We start from the raw sequence: 16,937 nt of genomic DNA, 5'->3' as shown, positions 1-16,937 counted from the left end.
TGAATCACATATGAATTACATGTGATTCACATATAAATCAGATGTAATTCACATATGAATCACATATAATTCACAAGTGAATCACATATGAAATATGAATTACATGTGATTCTTATATAAATCACATGTAATTCACATATGAATCACATGTAATTTCACAAGTGAATCAAATATGAATTACATGTGATTCACATATAAATAACATGTGATTCACATATAAATCGCATATGATGCACATATAAATTGCATGTGATTCACATATAAATCACATGTAATTGACATATGAATCACATGTAATTCATATGTAACTCACGAGTAAATCACATATGAATTACGTCTATATGCACACATGCATTTTGTGTGAGTGTTCTTCGTTTTTATTTTTTTGTGAACTTCACATTTGAATCTTAAAAGATACAATCACATGTGAATATCACACTATATAATCGCATGCGAATCTCACATAATATATACATATGTATTTTTGTGATTGTTCTTCCATTAATCATTTTTTTTATTTTCTTGTAGATTTGAAAATTTTGTGGAAAATTTTGAAGATGTAAAAGTGATAAATTGAAGAAAATATGGAAATCTTGATATGAAGAAATGATAACTCTGTGAATCTTTGTAGCTTTTTTTAGTTTTTATATTTTATTTTGTACCGAATAAAATATTTGTACTATTATTTTTATGGATTCATTATTAAAAACAAGATTTTTTATGATTTATTTACGAATATTATAGTATAATAAATATGTATATATGCATTTGAAAAAATATGCATATATACACCTAAAACGTTGATTTTTTTTTTTGTTTAAAAATTTAGGGTTTTCTTTTTTAATATTCTAGGTTTTTTTTTAAATTTGAGTTTTTTTTTGAAAAAAATGCAGTTTTTTTTAAAAAAAGTTTTTTTGAAAAAAAAAACGCAGTTTTTTTAAAAAAAATGTAGTTTATTTTGAAAAAAGTTGTAGTTTTTTTTAAAAAAGTGCAGCTTTTTTGGGAAAAATGCAGTTTTTTAATAGAACTGTAGTTTTTTTTTTTGAAAAAATTGCAGTTTTTTTAAAAAATTAATTTCCTTCCAATTTTTTTTTAAAATTCATGTTTTCTGAAAAAAATTTAAAAATCTCAATTTAAAAAAAAAATCAAAAGTTATTTTAAAAAAATCAAAAGTTATTTAAAAAAAAATCTAAAATTTGATTTATTATGTTAATTTTGTCCAATAACACAAAAAAATAAACATTACATGAAATCGGTAAGATTAAGATCATGCCCTTAATGAGATAATTTTGATTTAACGCTCCATCTTTAGTTTTCAGGTTCTCGGGAAAGTAGGAGTTGTCAACCGATTCACCCCTATATATATATATATATATATATATATATATATATATATATATATATATATATATATATATATATATATATATATATATATATATATATATATAATAAGTCAATGTGTATATCCATACATGTGTGGCTTTTGTCAAATACATGTTCCACACGCTTCAAAATTTATATATTAATAAAGTTAATTTATATGTCAATAAATGGGATTATTAATTATTTATCCACACGGGAGTTCCTCTATATATAGCAATAAACAGGTAGAGCGAAAGCACATGTATCTTGAGGTATCATACTACAATGGAACCTAGTCTGAGACCAAACAATATGAAGCTTTATTTTATTTTCGTTTTCACCTTTCACTTCTACTTGATTGTTTTATCTTATTCCAAATCAATTATCAAAACAATTCCAGGATATGCAGGAGATCTTCCTTTTAAACTTGAAACCGGGTATGATTTTCATCTTTTCTTTATTTATTTGTTAAAGAAAGAATCGAGCTACCAACATTTGGTAATTTATGTATACGTGATTAGAAATCAAATATTAATCACCAATGATAATTGTTATCACACATAAGGGATAACTCCATAAAAGTCCCAATATTTTGGGCAAACTTTTAATAAAGTCTTAAATTTTATTTTTTGAATAAAAAAGTCCTGACTTTTTCACATTTTGAATAGAAAAGCTCAAAAAACCGACTAATTTATTCACCTTAGCCCTTTTTTGACCAGCAGATCATGTGACCAAATTGTTAATTTTTCGAAAATAATGAGATTTTTTTGCAGATTTCGTCAAAATTTTTATATAATGTATAAACATATTTTTTACATATCTATATCTATTTTTACGTATTTGTGTATTTTTTATGTTTTTATAGGTATATATTTACGTATTTTTATGTATTTTAAATGTATAAACGTATTTTTTTACTTATTTATATGTATTTTTAACCATTTTACATATTTTTATGTATTTTTATGGGTTATTTTTTATTTATTATGTATTTATATGTATTTTTACGTATTTATGTATTTTTTAAAGCTTTTTATATAGATGTTTATGTATTTTAAATGTATAAACGTATTTTTTACGTATTTATATCTATTTTTAAGTATTTTACATATTTTTTATGTATTACGTATTTATGTATTTTTTTAAGTGTTTTATATAGATGTTTTTGTATTTATGTATTTTAAATGTATAGACATATTGTTTTACGTATTTATATGTATTTTTAAGTATTTTACATATTTTTGTGTGTTTTTATGTGTCATGTATTTATATGTATTTTTGCGTATTTATGTATTTTTTTTAGTTTTCTTATATAGATGTTTATGTACTTTTATGTATATTAAATGTTTAATTGTATTATTTTTACGTGGTTATATATTTTTTACGTAAAAATAATACAATTAAAAATTTAATATACATAAAAATACATAAACATCTATATAAGAAAACTAAAAAATTACATAAATACGCAAAAATATATATAAATACATAATACATAAAAACACACAAAAAATATGTAAAATACTTAAAAATACATATAAATACGTAAAAAAATACGTTTATATATTTAAATTACATAAATATACAAAAACATCTATATAAAAAACTTTAAAAGAATACATAAATACGTAATACATAAAAAAATATGTAAAATACTTAAAAATAGATATAAATACGTAAAAAATACGTTTATACACTTAAAATACATAAACATCTATATAAAAAGCTTAAAAAAATACATAAATACGTAAAAATATATAAAAATACATATAAATACATAATACATAAAAATATATAATACATAAAAAATATGGTCATGGAGGTTCGCTTGCAGTGACTCCTGAGACAAAGCCTCATGTTTGCAGCGGGGGATTAGTCGGTGCGCGAAAGTTGGCCCGAAAACCCTCGCTAGGGAAGTTCGTTTTCCAAAAAATACATAAAAAATATGTAAAATTGTTAAAAATACATATAAATAAGTAAAAATATACATTTATACATTTAAAATGCATAAAAATACGTAAAGATATACATATAAAAACATAAAAAAAATACAAAATTACGTAAAAATAGATATAGATATGTAAAAAATATGTTTATACATTACATAAATTTTTTGATGAAATCTGCAAAAAAAGTCTCATTATTTTCGAAAAATTAACAATCTGGTCTCATGACCTGCTGAACAAGTCAAAAAAGACTAAAGTGAATAAATTAGCCGGTGTATTGGGCTTTTCTATTCAAAAGATGAAAAAGTCAGGACTTTTTTATTAAAAAAATAAAATTTAGGACTTTATTAAAAATTTGCCCAAAATATTGAGAATTTTCTGGAGATATCCGTCACAAATAAAAATGAAAAAATTTATTTGGCATAGCTCCATCATTGGTTGAGGTTTTCAATTATGTGAAGACTCATTGGCTAAAATAATGATAATATATGTGATAAAGATTCAAACAAATACTCAAAACATTCATTCATATAAAAATAGGTTCTTCGACCATTATGTCATCCCCGATTTGTGAGATTATGGGGAGAGGCTTGCCTTATGCAAACTGTTAAATAGAATGCTTTGTAGTAATGTGTAGTACTTTCTCATGAACATCCTGATGCGTTTAAAATTTAAAATTGGGTCAGCTCAGATAATGTCCTACCTACTTACTCTCGCAATTTGTATAAAAGGTATATTGGAGTAGGGGAGAAGGAAGACATACAATTGTTTTACTACTTTGTTGAGTCAACAAGGAACCCACATGAAGACCCTCTTATATTTTATATTCCCGGTGGACCTGGTGCTTCTGCGTTAATCACATTCTTATATGAATTAGGTTTGTTTTTATTACTAGTTTTGAAATTGCAATTTCGTTACTTTTTTTTTCTTTTATCATCTCTAATAAATCAAAATCTTTTTGTCATATGTCATCTTCTCTTTTATTTGGACACATGATATTTTCTACAATTTTTGAATATTCTATTTTTCATTGGTCATTTTATTGTATTTTTTATTTTATTAACTTAAATTCCACATTTAATATGAAACGTAATATATATGTAAAATATTTATTAGAAGGGGTTTATATATGTAATGTATTCAATGTAATAATAATAGCTTGCACTTTAGAGGATTTAGATGGTTGGATAAATGAATTGAAATTTCGGATATAATAAAAGTTTCTATGATCCATTTTAAAATTAACAATATATAAAAAATTTGAGTATACATCAAAAATTTATTTTTTTTTTGAAGTTTTTAAGTAATATAAAAAAAATATTCATAAAATAAAAAAATTTATATTTTTTTCCTAAAAAACAATTTTTTTTTAGATCAGTGAAAAATATTTTTTTCTCAAATTTTTTCCAATGTCTTAGATGTAGCAAATGTTTATTTTTGATATATATATATATATATATATATATATATAGAGAGAGAGAGAGAGAGAGAGAGAGAGAGGGGTTCTTTTGAGAAACAAAAAATATGTAAGAAATTTCGAACTCATAATCAACTCATTATTTTTCAACACCAAAAACACAAATCTTATCCAAATGATGCGTCTAAGCCATAAAAGATTTGATGATTTTTTTTTTATTTTTTGTGGTTTTTTTGTATGACTACTGATGAAAACAATCAGCTGTCATATAGACTGTTGATGAACACAATCAGCAGTCCATACGACTGTTGATTATGCGTACATGCAAATTTCGAAAGTAATAAAAAAAAATGTCAAATTTTATTTTAGTCTAGATATGGTTTAGACGCACAATTTGGAGAATATTGATGTTTTTGGTTTTGAAAAATGATGAGTTGATTATGAGTTCGCAAGTTCACACGGTTTTTTTAGTTCTCACAATAACTCAGCCATATATATATATATATATATATATATATATATATATATATATATATATATATATATATATATATATATGTTTAGGTTCTATGGAAAACAAAACCCTAAAAATCATAAAAATGTATAAAAATACTTAGAGATCACAATTTTTTTTTGACTTTATATTCTTAACATTCTCAACTTTTTAAATAATTTCGCTGAAAAGTTTTTTGAAAAAAAACCAAAAAAAAAAAAATTGATTTTTGAATTTTTTTTTTCAACGAATTTATAAAAAAAGCTGTGATTTTTTTATATATAAAATTCAAAAAAAAGATTTGTGATCTCTAAGCATTTTTATGATTTTTAAGGTTTTTTTTGTTTTCCATATAACCCTTTTATATATATATATATATATATATATATATATATATATATATATATATATATATATATATATATATATATTCGCCCATTAAAAATTTACAAATCAAAATGTCTATATCTGTGGATTTTGTCAAATACATGTTCCACACTCTTTAATTTTGGTGACAATATTACCATTCAAAAATTATAAGTCAAAATGTCTATTTCAATACATATGTGGCTTTTGATGCGTTCATAGATTTTGATAGTGAGGGTAAGTTAAGGAGAATATAATCATTTTGAAGTCTTATGTTGTCCGTTAGATGTTTACAATTTTCTTCAAATCTAATTTGGATTAAAAGTCTTCATTATATATTCGATATGTTGTTCAAACTTTGAGAAATAATTTTCAATAAGAACTAGCAACATGTAGTTGAATTTTATACGGAACCGGTAGAAATAAAGTTATAAAACTGGATTAAACTAAACAGAATTGAAACGGACTGTTTTGCTGTACCACCTTACGACTACTTCACCATTGTCACCTACCATTCTAATTCCTTCTAAAGGATGGAACCTTAATAAGGAAAAAAAAATCAAAGAATACAATCACAATAACTATTTTGTTCTTAATCAAATATATTGTATGTAGAAGTTATCTTGGTGCAAAAAACATTTATGATGCAACGACTTTTGTATTAAAATGATTTATTCAGTAACTTCTCCGAAGGTATTGATTTTATTTTTTGATTTTTATTTATAGGTCCACTTAACTTTGATTTGGATAAAGGTCTGGATAATATCACATTAATACTGAATCCAACCACATGGACACAGGTTCACAGATTCATCATTATTCATTATTTTTATTCTTAAGCCAACCTACCTAGTATATTACTAAAATAAAATAATGATTTTAAGATTAATTGTATATGTTTAGATGGCCAATATCATATTCGTGGATATACCGGCTGGTGCGGGTTTTTCCTACGCTGAAACAAAAGATGGATGGATTAGCAGCGACAACATCCTGGCTGATCATGCTAATGCGTTCATAAAGAAGGTCGAACTAAAATTACACATAATCTAAATTTGATTACAATAATTCAATGACCTCGTCATATTTTATGATATGGATTAATAAACTTGTGTTTTACTTTAAATAAATTTCTTTTGCTTTTCATGTAGCTTTTGAAAAGGGAGTTGATATTTTTATTTGGCTTTTTTATTCGTTCACTTAATAAAATTATATTTTTCCTTTTATAGCCTTTTCAAACTAGGTTATCAAAATCTTTTTCTTAATTGTTATCAGGCATCTTATTTCGCCACTTATTTTGATTTGTTTCCTGATTTTTACACATTTAAACATATTTAACTCGTCCTTGATTTTGGTTTCCAACCTTATCCTTGATTGGTTTTAATTTTATTTTTATTTTCAGTTTTACATATTTGTTTTCTTTTAATTCTGATTTTGTTTATATATAACAAAAATAAAGTATGTATAAATAAAAAATATCTAAATTTTGAAGAAAAAATTAAATAATAAACTATATAAATAAAAAATATCAACACCATATCGTTGTACAATTACGAAAATCGGTTAAAATATATTTGTTTGATTTTCTTAAGTGCCACATACATTAATACAAATTTTCATTAGTGGAGTAATCTAAGAAAGCATCATATTCACAAATAAAATAACAGTCACATACCGCGAAACGAATATTGCGTTGTATAAGTTTGAACATTTTTATGATATACATTAGTTTGATTATATTTGTTTGACAACATCTTATTTGAGTAGGGTGAATGTTTCTTTACTGCTGCCATTGCATTGCGAGAAACGTTATTTCAAATTGTGTTACGTGACTGTTATTATTTGTGACCGCGACATCAGCTTACATACTGCTATTAATAATTATTTTTACTTAATAAATCAAACGAAGATTTTTAACCAATTCTGATATACATCGATTGCATGTCCGTATACACTTATATGATTTTTTACTTAACTTTTTCCGAAAAAATTTCTTTTATATATATATATATATATATATATATATATATATATATATATATATATATATATATATATATATATATATATATATATATATATATATATATATATATAGGGAAGAGTTATTTGGAAAACAAAAAACCCTAAAAAAATCCCAAAAATCATAAAAATGCATAAAAAAAATACCTAGAGATCACAAAACTTTTTTTTGACATTTTTTATGAAAAAATCGTAGGTTTTTAAAGAAATTTGCTGAAAAAAAATTTGAAAAAAAAACTTTTTTTTTTATAAAAAAACCAAAAAAAAAAAAGAAAATTTGATTTTTTTTTCAGCGAATTTTAATAAAAAGCTGCGATTTTTTATAAAAAAAATTCAAAAAAAAGTTTTGTGATCTCTAAGTATTTTTTTATGCATTTTTATGATTTTTAGGGTTTTTTGTTTTCCATAGAACCTAAACCTATATATATATATATATATATATATATATATATATATATATATATATATATATATATATATATAATCAAATTATAATAAAAAAAAATTTTAGTAAAGTAAAAATAAAATCAACTAAGGTTCAAATTGAGAAACCAAAATAAAGGACGTAAGGACGTATGTTTCTGGTTCATATATATAAAAGTCAAAATCAATATTCTAATAAATGAATAATTTTATTTTTTTTGTTGACAAGTGTCACAATATTAGAAATCTTCATTAATATTATATGTCAATGTCAACCAATTAATTCAGCATTTTAAATGTTAAAATTTAAATTTCGCACTCTAATTATATTAAAGTAATAATTGATAATTGATTTTTCATTTCAAATTTCAAAATTTAAATTTCACAATCTAATTACATTAAATTAATAACCCTAGAATAAAAAATAAAACTAAATTAATATATTATAAAGTGATATAATTTATGTATTTATTTAAATCAACGATTATAATTATATATAACTAAAAAATATCTTAATTAATAATTTATTTAAAATATGTTATTTGAAATAATTGATTAATAATTTTAGGCTTTTAGTATGAAAGTTTAATTAATTTTTTAACTGTGATTTTCATGGGTTATAAACTAGTAAATAATAAAGATATATATTATAAAAGATAGGGGAATAAATCATGGAAGGGGAAGGGATCACTCAATTAAAAAGAGGTTTTGATAAAAGTGGTTATCAAAGGGGATAGAAGGAAAAACACAAATTTATTAAGTGGATGGATAAATAAATGTTAAAATATCAAAAAAAAAATATGAGTAGTTATCAACGAACTTTTTTATGACTTTTAAAAGTTTAATACATGAGTAGTTCTTTATATTCAACTAGCACCAAATAACGTTTTAGAACCTATATTTTGGGTGTCTTTTTTTAAATTATTTATTTTGAAAGACGCATTCTAGTTGCTTGATCCACACTTCTATCAATTAGCGTTTATATGCTTTTGGTTGAATGTTTTTATTTTATCTTGTGGACAGTTTCTCAATGATCATCCCAAATTTTTGAAGAATCCACTTTATATAGCAGGGATTTCATACATTGGTATCGTTGTTCCAAAAATCACTCTAGACTTGTATGAAGGTAATTATATTAGTTACTTCTTTTTCAATATTTCATTTTGACGTTTTACAAATTTATAGGTAATGAGCGTGGGGATCAACCGACATTGAATATTCAAGTAAACATGAAACCAAACCCTCTAAGATTTATAATATCATCTTTTTTATAATAACGGATAACTTAGTAAATCCAAGACCTCTTAACAAATTCATAAATTATCTTTTAAATTGATAAATTTGAATGTAGGGGTATATTCTTATCAGTCCTCTTACTGATAAGTTCATGGATTTCAATTCAAGACTTGAATATGCTCATCGTATGGCACTTATATCAGATGATATTTATAAGGTAATTTTGTTACAGTTTTTAAAAACCTAAAGTTAAACCGTGAGTGTTAATTAATTTAATATACTGATTTTGTTTTGCAGTCTGCAGTAAAAAATTGTTATGGTAACTATTTGGACATTGATACAGCTAACTCATTATGTGTAAATAGTCTCCATCAATATGAGCAAGTGAGAATTATGAATTGCTTTATTAATATGATATTTTTGAACATGATATATATTGCCATGAGAATTACAACTTGCAGTGCACATGCCGTATCAATTTGGATAATATTTTGGAACCATTTTGTGACGAAAATGATCCAATGCCAGATTGTCAAGTAATCTCTCTCTCTCTCTCTCTCTCTCTCTCTCTCTCTCTCTCTCTCATATGTCTGCTTTATGAAGCTATAAGAAATTAAGAAATGACAATAATGAATGAAACTTAATAACGTAGTTTACCTTTAATACACCCTTACTTACGGTCATGAAGCCTTTCTGATGTTAGTTGCTTGAATATAATTGTTGAATGTATGGTCTACTTATTCTATAAGCAATTTTACTTACACTCTTGTTAACCTTTTAAATGATGTGCTTTCTCACATAAGATAATTTTAGTAACTTACATCATTTAAGGCCGGTGGGTATGATTCATCCCTTTCATGCTAATTTATTACGGTCTTTGTATGCCATGTCACTCTCCACACCATACCAAATTTGTTAAGAAATACCCATCACACTATCATAATATTTTAATTAAAAGATTAATTGTTTCTTTTGCATTAAAAATTGGAAATCAACGTTTCCCTACGCTAAAGGCCCCATGATTTTCCACGACGCGTTTAGGGGACGGTGATTCCAGCATGGCCACGTTGCTGAGGCCTTCCACAAAAGTTCCTCCGTGCAGTGGAGGTCCCATACCTAGTTGCTTAATTTACTAATTATTTTATATTTGGTAATTTTTGTTTAAATTATATGAATTTGAGTACCATATCCTAATAAGATTGATTGATTTATATGAATTGGGTAATGAAAAAGGTTTTGGCATGATGTTTTCCTACTAATACTATGCACTTAAGATTTGTTTCTTGAAGTGTTTTAATTAGTAATAAAATTCCAATTTATTTTGATCATTATAGGAAGCTTTTGAAAAGGTTGTAACCGTTTGGGCAAACAATGAAGTTGTACAACAATCTCTCAATATCCGTCAAGTACGTGTGACTTTTAGTTTCTTGAAAATATTACTAAATCCAGACTATGATTCAAACTCATTCGATAATTTTTGATTTTAGGGAAAAACGGGAAGATTCGAGGAACTCAACAATACCATGCATTACCAACAAGGAAAGAATGACACATTTTGTTATTCTTATGATATTTTTAGCAGTTTTCCCTATCATAAGAAACTTTCTACTAAAAATTGTAAATCTTTAATCATGAGGTAACATATGGGTTCCATCCCTCCCTAATACCAATAAAATTATCATTACATATATGCCTAAAATATAAAATTGATTGACAGTGGTGACCATGACATGACATTTCCGTATGTTGGCGTAGAGCAATGGATTGCTTCTCTCAACCTAAGTGTTGAAATCCCATGGAACCCTTTCTATGTTGATGATCAAGTTGGGGGGTGAGATTTACCTATTTATAACTCAATTATTTTAATACATGGGACCTAATTCATTTGGCTTTTAACACATCAGGCCTACAATATATAAACATACTAATATAGGACGTGTTTTAAAGCCATGTCGACAAAAAATCTCATAAGAACTCTGTAATTAAGTATGCCCAGACGGAAGTAGTATTAGGATGAGTGATCTCCTGAGAAGCCTTCGTGTTCGGTGTCCCAAAGAGGACAATATATTGGTAGGTTTGGATAGGTATGTTACAAATGAAGTATCATTATTCCCCTGCAATGGGAGCCAAGTGGTTAAAGAGTGGAATTTCACACAAGAGTTTAAGGGTTCAAACCCTAGCACACCTAAAATATTGTTACTGATTCGTGATTGACCTCCTATGTGTGCCTTGTGGCGGGTTGACATAGGTCGCTTAGATGGCACGGTTGAACATCTTTTACTATTATACAAACTATTTTCAATTAATTAACATAATTGATTATGCTCTTTGCTATAGTTCCACAATAACTTTATCTTCATTAATTTTTTTTTTCAGATATGCAACGAAATATGTACAGAACAACTACTCACTGACATATGCTACGGTTAAAGTATGAAATAATTCATCATATTTTTGCTAGAAATTTATTTGTTTCTTAGATATTTTACAATCATAGATCCTAAAAATATATCTTACAAGTGAAGGTGTAACTATATTGTTCAACAACCATTTAAATTCCACATATATAATATAGTTATATCTACACAAATATATGACCTTGGTGATTTTGATGTTTGTAGGGTGCAGGACATTTGGTGCCACATTACAAGCCTAGAGAAACTATTGTATTAGTAGAAAGATGGTTTTCGTCACAAACTTATTCAAGCGATTCTTAAGTGAGAGATCAGGGTGGACATTATATGATGTGACATGAAGCATTTCATTCAAGAAAAAATAAAATGAAACAACTTCTCAATATTATTTCCAATAAATATTAAATCCAAACAATACATTATTTATTTTAAATTTGACTATTTAGAGTTATGGGTACTAAGTATCAATGTAAATGACATAGAAATTCACATGAATAGTCAAAATGTCATGTTAAAGTCAACATTTTCATCAAAAATGAAGTTGGCATCTATCAATAGAAGTTTATATATAACTCATAACAATCTCACTAACTAGTTGTTCAAAAATACGTTTAGGAGAAAAAGTACAAGTGTCCACATCACATTATCTGACTTGTATTAGATTATAGTCCAAATCTACTTTACTACTCGATAAATTCAAATTATCTATAAACCAATGACACAAATTCATCAACATTCATATGCTATTTTAGTGTAACCTTAGAATTTACACAAGAAATTTGTAACACCCGATTTTACAGGATTTGTTTAAAGTTAAATCAATAAATAAAATTGGAACTTATATAAGTGAGTTAGTGATGTGTAAAATCTAATATTAAATTTATAAAAGGATTTGACCAATGTTAGGGACTATTACACAACTAGGAAAGTGTACCTAATTATATTATAGTATAACTTTGATAAGAATGAGATGTCGCACTCAAGGGGAACAAGTATCATTCAGTTCAGAAAATCGGATTGCTATTTAAACTAAAACCAAAAATGAAAATTGGGGAAAATTATGTTCAATTCTAAATAACAAGAAACAATCTAAGACAAAACAATGACAAAAAATTGAAACTAGAAACAATGATACTAAAGGTGTTTTCATTTAGATTCGATTGTCCCTTCAGTTATTGTTGATTTATATAAAGTGCAATGGATATTACTTGTCTATCGATTCCTACTATGGTTAAGCCTCTTGGTCCGATTCTAACCCTTATGATGATCATAATGTAACGTTCCAAAAATATAATCCAAAATTTCATTTTTAATTTAAATAAAACAGTATTCCAAAGATATTATCCATACATGCCAATTTGAAAATAAGTGTATCAACATCATATAAATCAGAGTAACATCTCAAAAACGGAAACCATGTAGTGTGTGCGATGCAATCACCCCGAGCTCTTCCCCTTGGAACCGGAAGTACCTGAAACATAAACTAAAAAACCGTAAGCACAAAGCTTAGTGAATTCCCCAAACTACCCCATACCATACATAATAAATCACATACTGGGCCCCCGCCCCACATCGGGCCTCACGTGGCATCAGGCCTCGTCGGACATCGAGCCCCGCTCGGTTTACAGATCTGTTATTCTCAGGCCTCGCCTGTCACTGGGCCTCGCCCGCTACACACATACAGTATACATCACATAGTTATGCTAACACATATAATGATTATAAAAACTAGCATATGTTATAGTCATCGGGCCTCGCCCAACATCGAGCCCCGCCCCGGTATACATAGAACCACATAACACATGCAAGGGTCACACAGACTCCTGGCATCCTATCATAATCAATAAAGACCGACATTGGTGCCTTAGACCTAATAGACCCAATGAGGAAACTCACCACGAATGATGAATTTCACTGAAAGAAATACCTAGCTGCTGCCCTGACGACTCCTCGAGCTAAAAAATCTAAACAATACCCAATTAACAATTGGGTTCCAAATCATAACTACAACCCAAACATGGGGTAGATTGACCATTTTACCCCTGACCTAATTTGATCCAAGACCAAGGCCCAAATCCACAATTTAGAAGGCCCAAAACCAAAATAATCATTCAAGGCCCACTTATGGCCCAATTTTCCAAATTGGGCCTAAATCTTATATGGACTCTACCCTAAGGCCCAATAATTTTTTCCTTAGCACAAAGGCTTAATTCCAAATGGCCCATTAAGGCCCAAAGCAACATGGTCCAAAGAAGTAACCCCAACCAAGGCCCAAAAGATGTGAAGCCCAACAGGCTGAGTACGCGGGGGGGTACTCAGTTGTAAACTAAGCATACACGCAACCTGGGTTGTACGTCGTGCGTACAAACTTGTACACCCAGCGTACGAAGCTATTAAGCCAAAAAATGCTTTAATCTCTTAATGACTAAGACTAACAACCCAAAATCCAGATCTAAGCCCTAGATGACGTCAAGAACTATAAAGTCACTGACTTGGTGACTTTGCATGCCCCAAAAGGTCTCACTTTCAAGATAGAGCATCATACTTTCACAAAAATAGCATAACTCATGCATGTATGGATTTAGACCTTACAGGTGGCAACTTTAAGACTTAGAAGTCTAAAAAATGTGAAGAGGGGCAACTCACAACTTCTGGAATTGCAGCAAACCGCCAAAGCTCACTCATGGGGCCAAAAGTTAACCAAAAACAAGCTACAAATAGATCTAAGCTATGACACATCAAGATAAGAGCTTTATACATCTAAGGAGTGCCAAATGATGATGATATTCCGGATCTATAAGCTCCCACTCTTCCAATGAAGCTTCAAGATGATCTCCTTCCTTCAAAAAACCAATATACACCCAAAAGACCTTCTAAGATCAAGAACACTCAACTATGGAGTTAGGGTTTCGAGTATAGGGCTAGGAGGACAAAGGAGGCTGAGTAAATGAGGGTATCATGTCCATAAGGATGATTATATAGTGGCCAACCCCAGAAATTAGGGTTTTCAAAAGTCATTATATACGCCCCGCGTACATCTCTGTACGCCTAGCATACGCCTCCAGATCCACGATCAAACCTTCGCATGAGTACGCTAAGTGTACTACTTGTTACGCCCCACGTACTCGCTTTACAGCTTGTACGCTAAGCGTACCTTGTGGTACGCCCCGCGTACAACTCAAGGACTAAAATAGACAATTTAATTAATACAAGGGCAAAAGAGAAACTAACCAAGATTCAAGTGTTACAAATAAGGTCATTAACTCAATTCTCATGATATTAATTTTCCCTATTATTAGTCTTTAGCTCATATCAAGCAAAATTTAAAATATTGATCTTAATGGTCATGAATATCAATCAGTGCACTGAATGGTCATCATATGTAGTTCATAAACATTAAAGTTAATTACTTTATAACCTAACCCTAGTATTTGGTCCAATACTAATCATAACTGTCATGGTCATAATGTAACATTCAGTGTCAATTACATTTCAAATTATAGCTTAAACCAAAAATTATTGCGATTCCATTCCTACGCATGGCGTAAATGGAGTTATGCCCCGCGTAGCTCATTTTATTTTGTCGCGATTTCAGACTCGTACGTTGTACTTACATGGAGGTACGCTGGGTGTACTCGTGTAAGGGTCAAACCCTAATTTTAGGGTTTGGACCTTATTTAAAGATCTTTATGTCCTCAAACCTTCACTTATCTCCAACCTCCATCCCTCTTAGACCTCATGTCGAAATCCTAATCTTTGTGTGCAAAATTTGAAGTATTTTAGTGATATTTTGGTGTTCTTGGCGGTGAAGAAAAGCTCTTGGAGTTGTGGTGTTTCTCTCAAGCCTTTAGATCCAGATTCTTCTAATCTTAGTGCATCTTCAAGAGGTATAAAGTTCAGATCTTGATGATTGCTTTGATATATCTTGTTTAAGATTAGATTTATGTCTTCTTTGTCCCACGATCTTGATATTTGTGAGTATGGAATACTCTAGAGCTTTTGAGTTGTCCTTTCAAGCACTTTAGAGTGTTTAGTGTCATAAAAATGCAAGCTTGGACCTTGGTATTCTTCCATGCAAGAGTTATGAAGTTTTAGATGGTTAAATGAGTTAGGGTTTTGGTGTTGGGCTCCTTGTGGCCATGCAAAGGCATAAAGGTTGCAACTTTATAGATTTATACGTTTTATTAGGCTTGGATATGAAGTTTGGACGTTAAGTCTTAACCAATTAAGACCTTAGTTTAGAGTTTGGAACTTAGGTGTTTACGCTGGGCGTAAACCTGAGTACGCTGGGTGTAGAGGGTTATGGCCTCGTAACCTTCCCATGGATCGGCTGTATGTTAGGGGTAATGTGGAATACGCCAGACGTACTCCCAGAAAACCTATTGGGCTATTTTTGAGTCGTGGGCCATTAGGGGTTTTGGGTCGTGATTAGCTGGGTTAGGTATGGGAATGGCAAAATGGTCTTTTGTCCTTAATAACATAAAATATGATTTGTACCATTGATTATGGGTTAAGACCATGAGTTTTATTAGGGTTATCTTTGGGTTTTGATTAGTGAGAGGAACCGTGTTAGAATCAGCTCGAGTGTAAGATTCAGGCCCCGTTTGATAGTTGCTGACTGAGTAATTGCTGAATGAGAAATGTCTGTCTGGGTAAGAAATCCTGACTGAGTAAGAAATCATGTTGTTTGATTGTACATCTGACTGGATGAGCTGACTGATGACAAATGACCATTTTACCCTCGTTCCAAACCAACATCCTAAAACATTAATATTTAAAGTAATTTATCATAACTTTTATCATGATCAAGAACAATTTTAAACATAAAACAATTTTCTACTAATGAAATCAACATCATCCTAAATAATAATAGCACAATTAAGGTCAACATTGCCAACATATATCCAAACAATATTTAAAAACTTCATAAGTTCTCAAAAACTTTAGAAAGATACTTGCCACCAAACAGTTTTAATTTAAAAGATACTAATATTAATATATATATAAAGTTCAAAATCCTGGATATGAATTTATGTTGAATGCTCATAATCTCATATTCACTTCAATTCGTTATATATTTCAAACTTAATTTTTTACTCACAGCCGTTTCAAGATCAAATAACCTGATATATAGAAGCAATCTACTAAGATAGAGTTATCCATGCCTATATGATATAGTATACATGGGGAACATCAACCTCAATACAATGAAAGCATTAAATGTAACAACACCTAACTTCACCTAGAATTTATAC

General features: G+C 28.4%; 1 protein-coding gene across 1 annotated transcript; it reads left to right on the top strand.

Annotated features, from left to right (window-relative positions):
- The first annotated feature begins 1,615 nt into the window (after positions 1-1,615).
- On the top strand, positions 1,616-12,273 carry LOC145159356 (serine carboxypeptidase-like 16). The gene is made up of 14 exons (XM_079078301.1): positions 1,616-1,802; positions 4,043-4,188; positions 6,314-6,387; positions 6,491-6,613; positions 9,056-9,158; positions 9,218-9,255; positions 9,384-9,485; positions 9,566-9,652; positions 9,730-9,804; positions 10,603-10,674; positions 10,756-10,904; positions 10,986-11,099; positions 11,645-11,699; positions 11,890-12,273. The coding sequence occupies exons 1-14, from the start codon at positions 1,651-1,653 to the stop codon at positions 11,983-11,985; spliced, it is 1,386 nt and encodes a 461-aa protein (XP_078934427.1). The 5' UTR covers positions 1,616-1,650; the 3' UTR covers positions 11,986-12,273.
- Positions 12,274-16,937: the final 4,664 nt, after the last annotated feature.

The sequence above is a fragment of the Lactuca virosa genome, chromosome 2 (genome assembly GCF_052849685.1).
Source record: "Lactuca virosa cultivar CGN04683 chromosome 2, Lactuca_virosa_CGN04683_v6, whole genome shotgun sequence".
Classification (NCBI taxonomy): domain Eukaryota; kingdom Viridiplantae; phylum Streptophyta; class Magnoliopsida; order Asterales; family Asteraceae; genus Lactuca; species Lactuca virosa.
The sequence above is the reverse complement of the archived record's forward strand: the minus strand, read 5'-3'. Positions and strand labels throughout refer to the sequence as shown.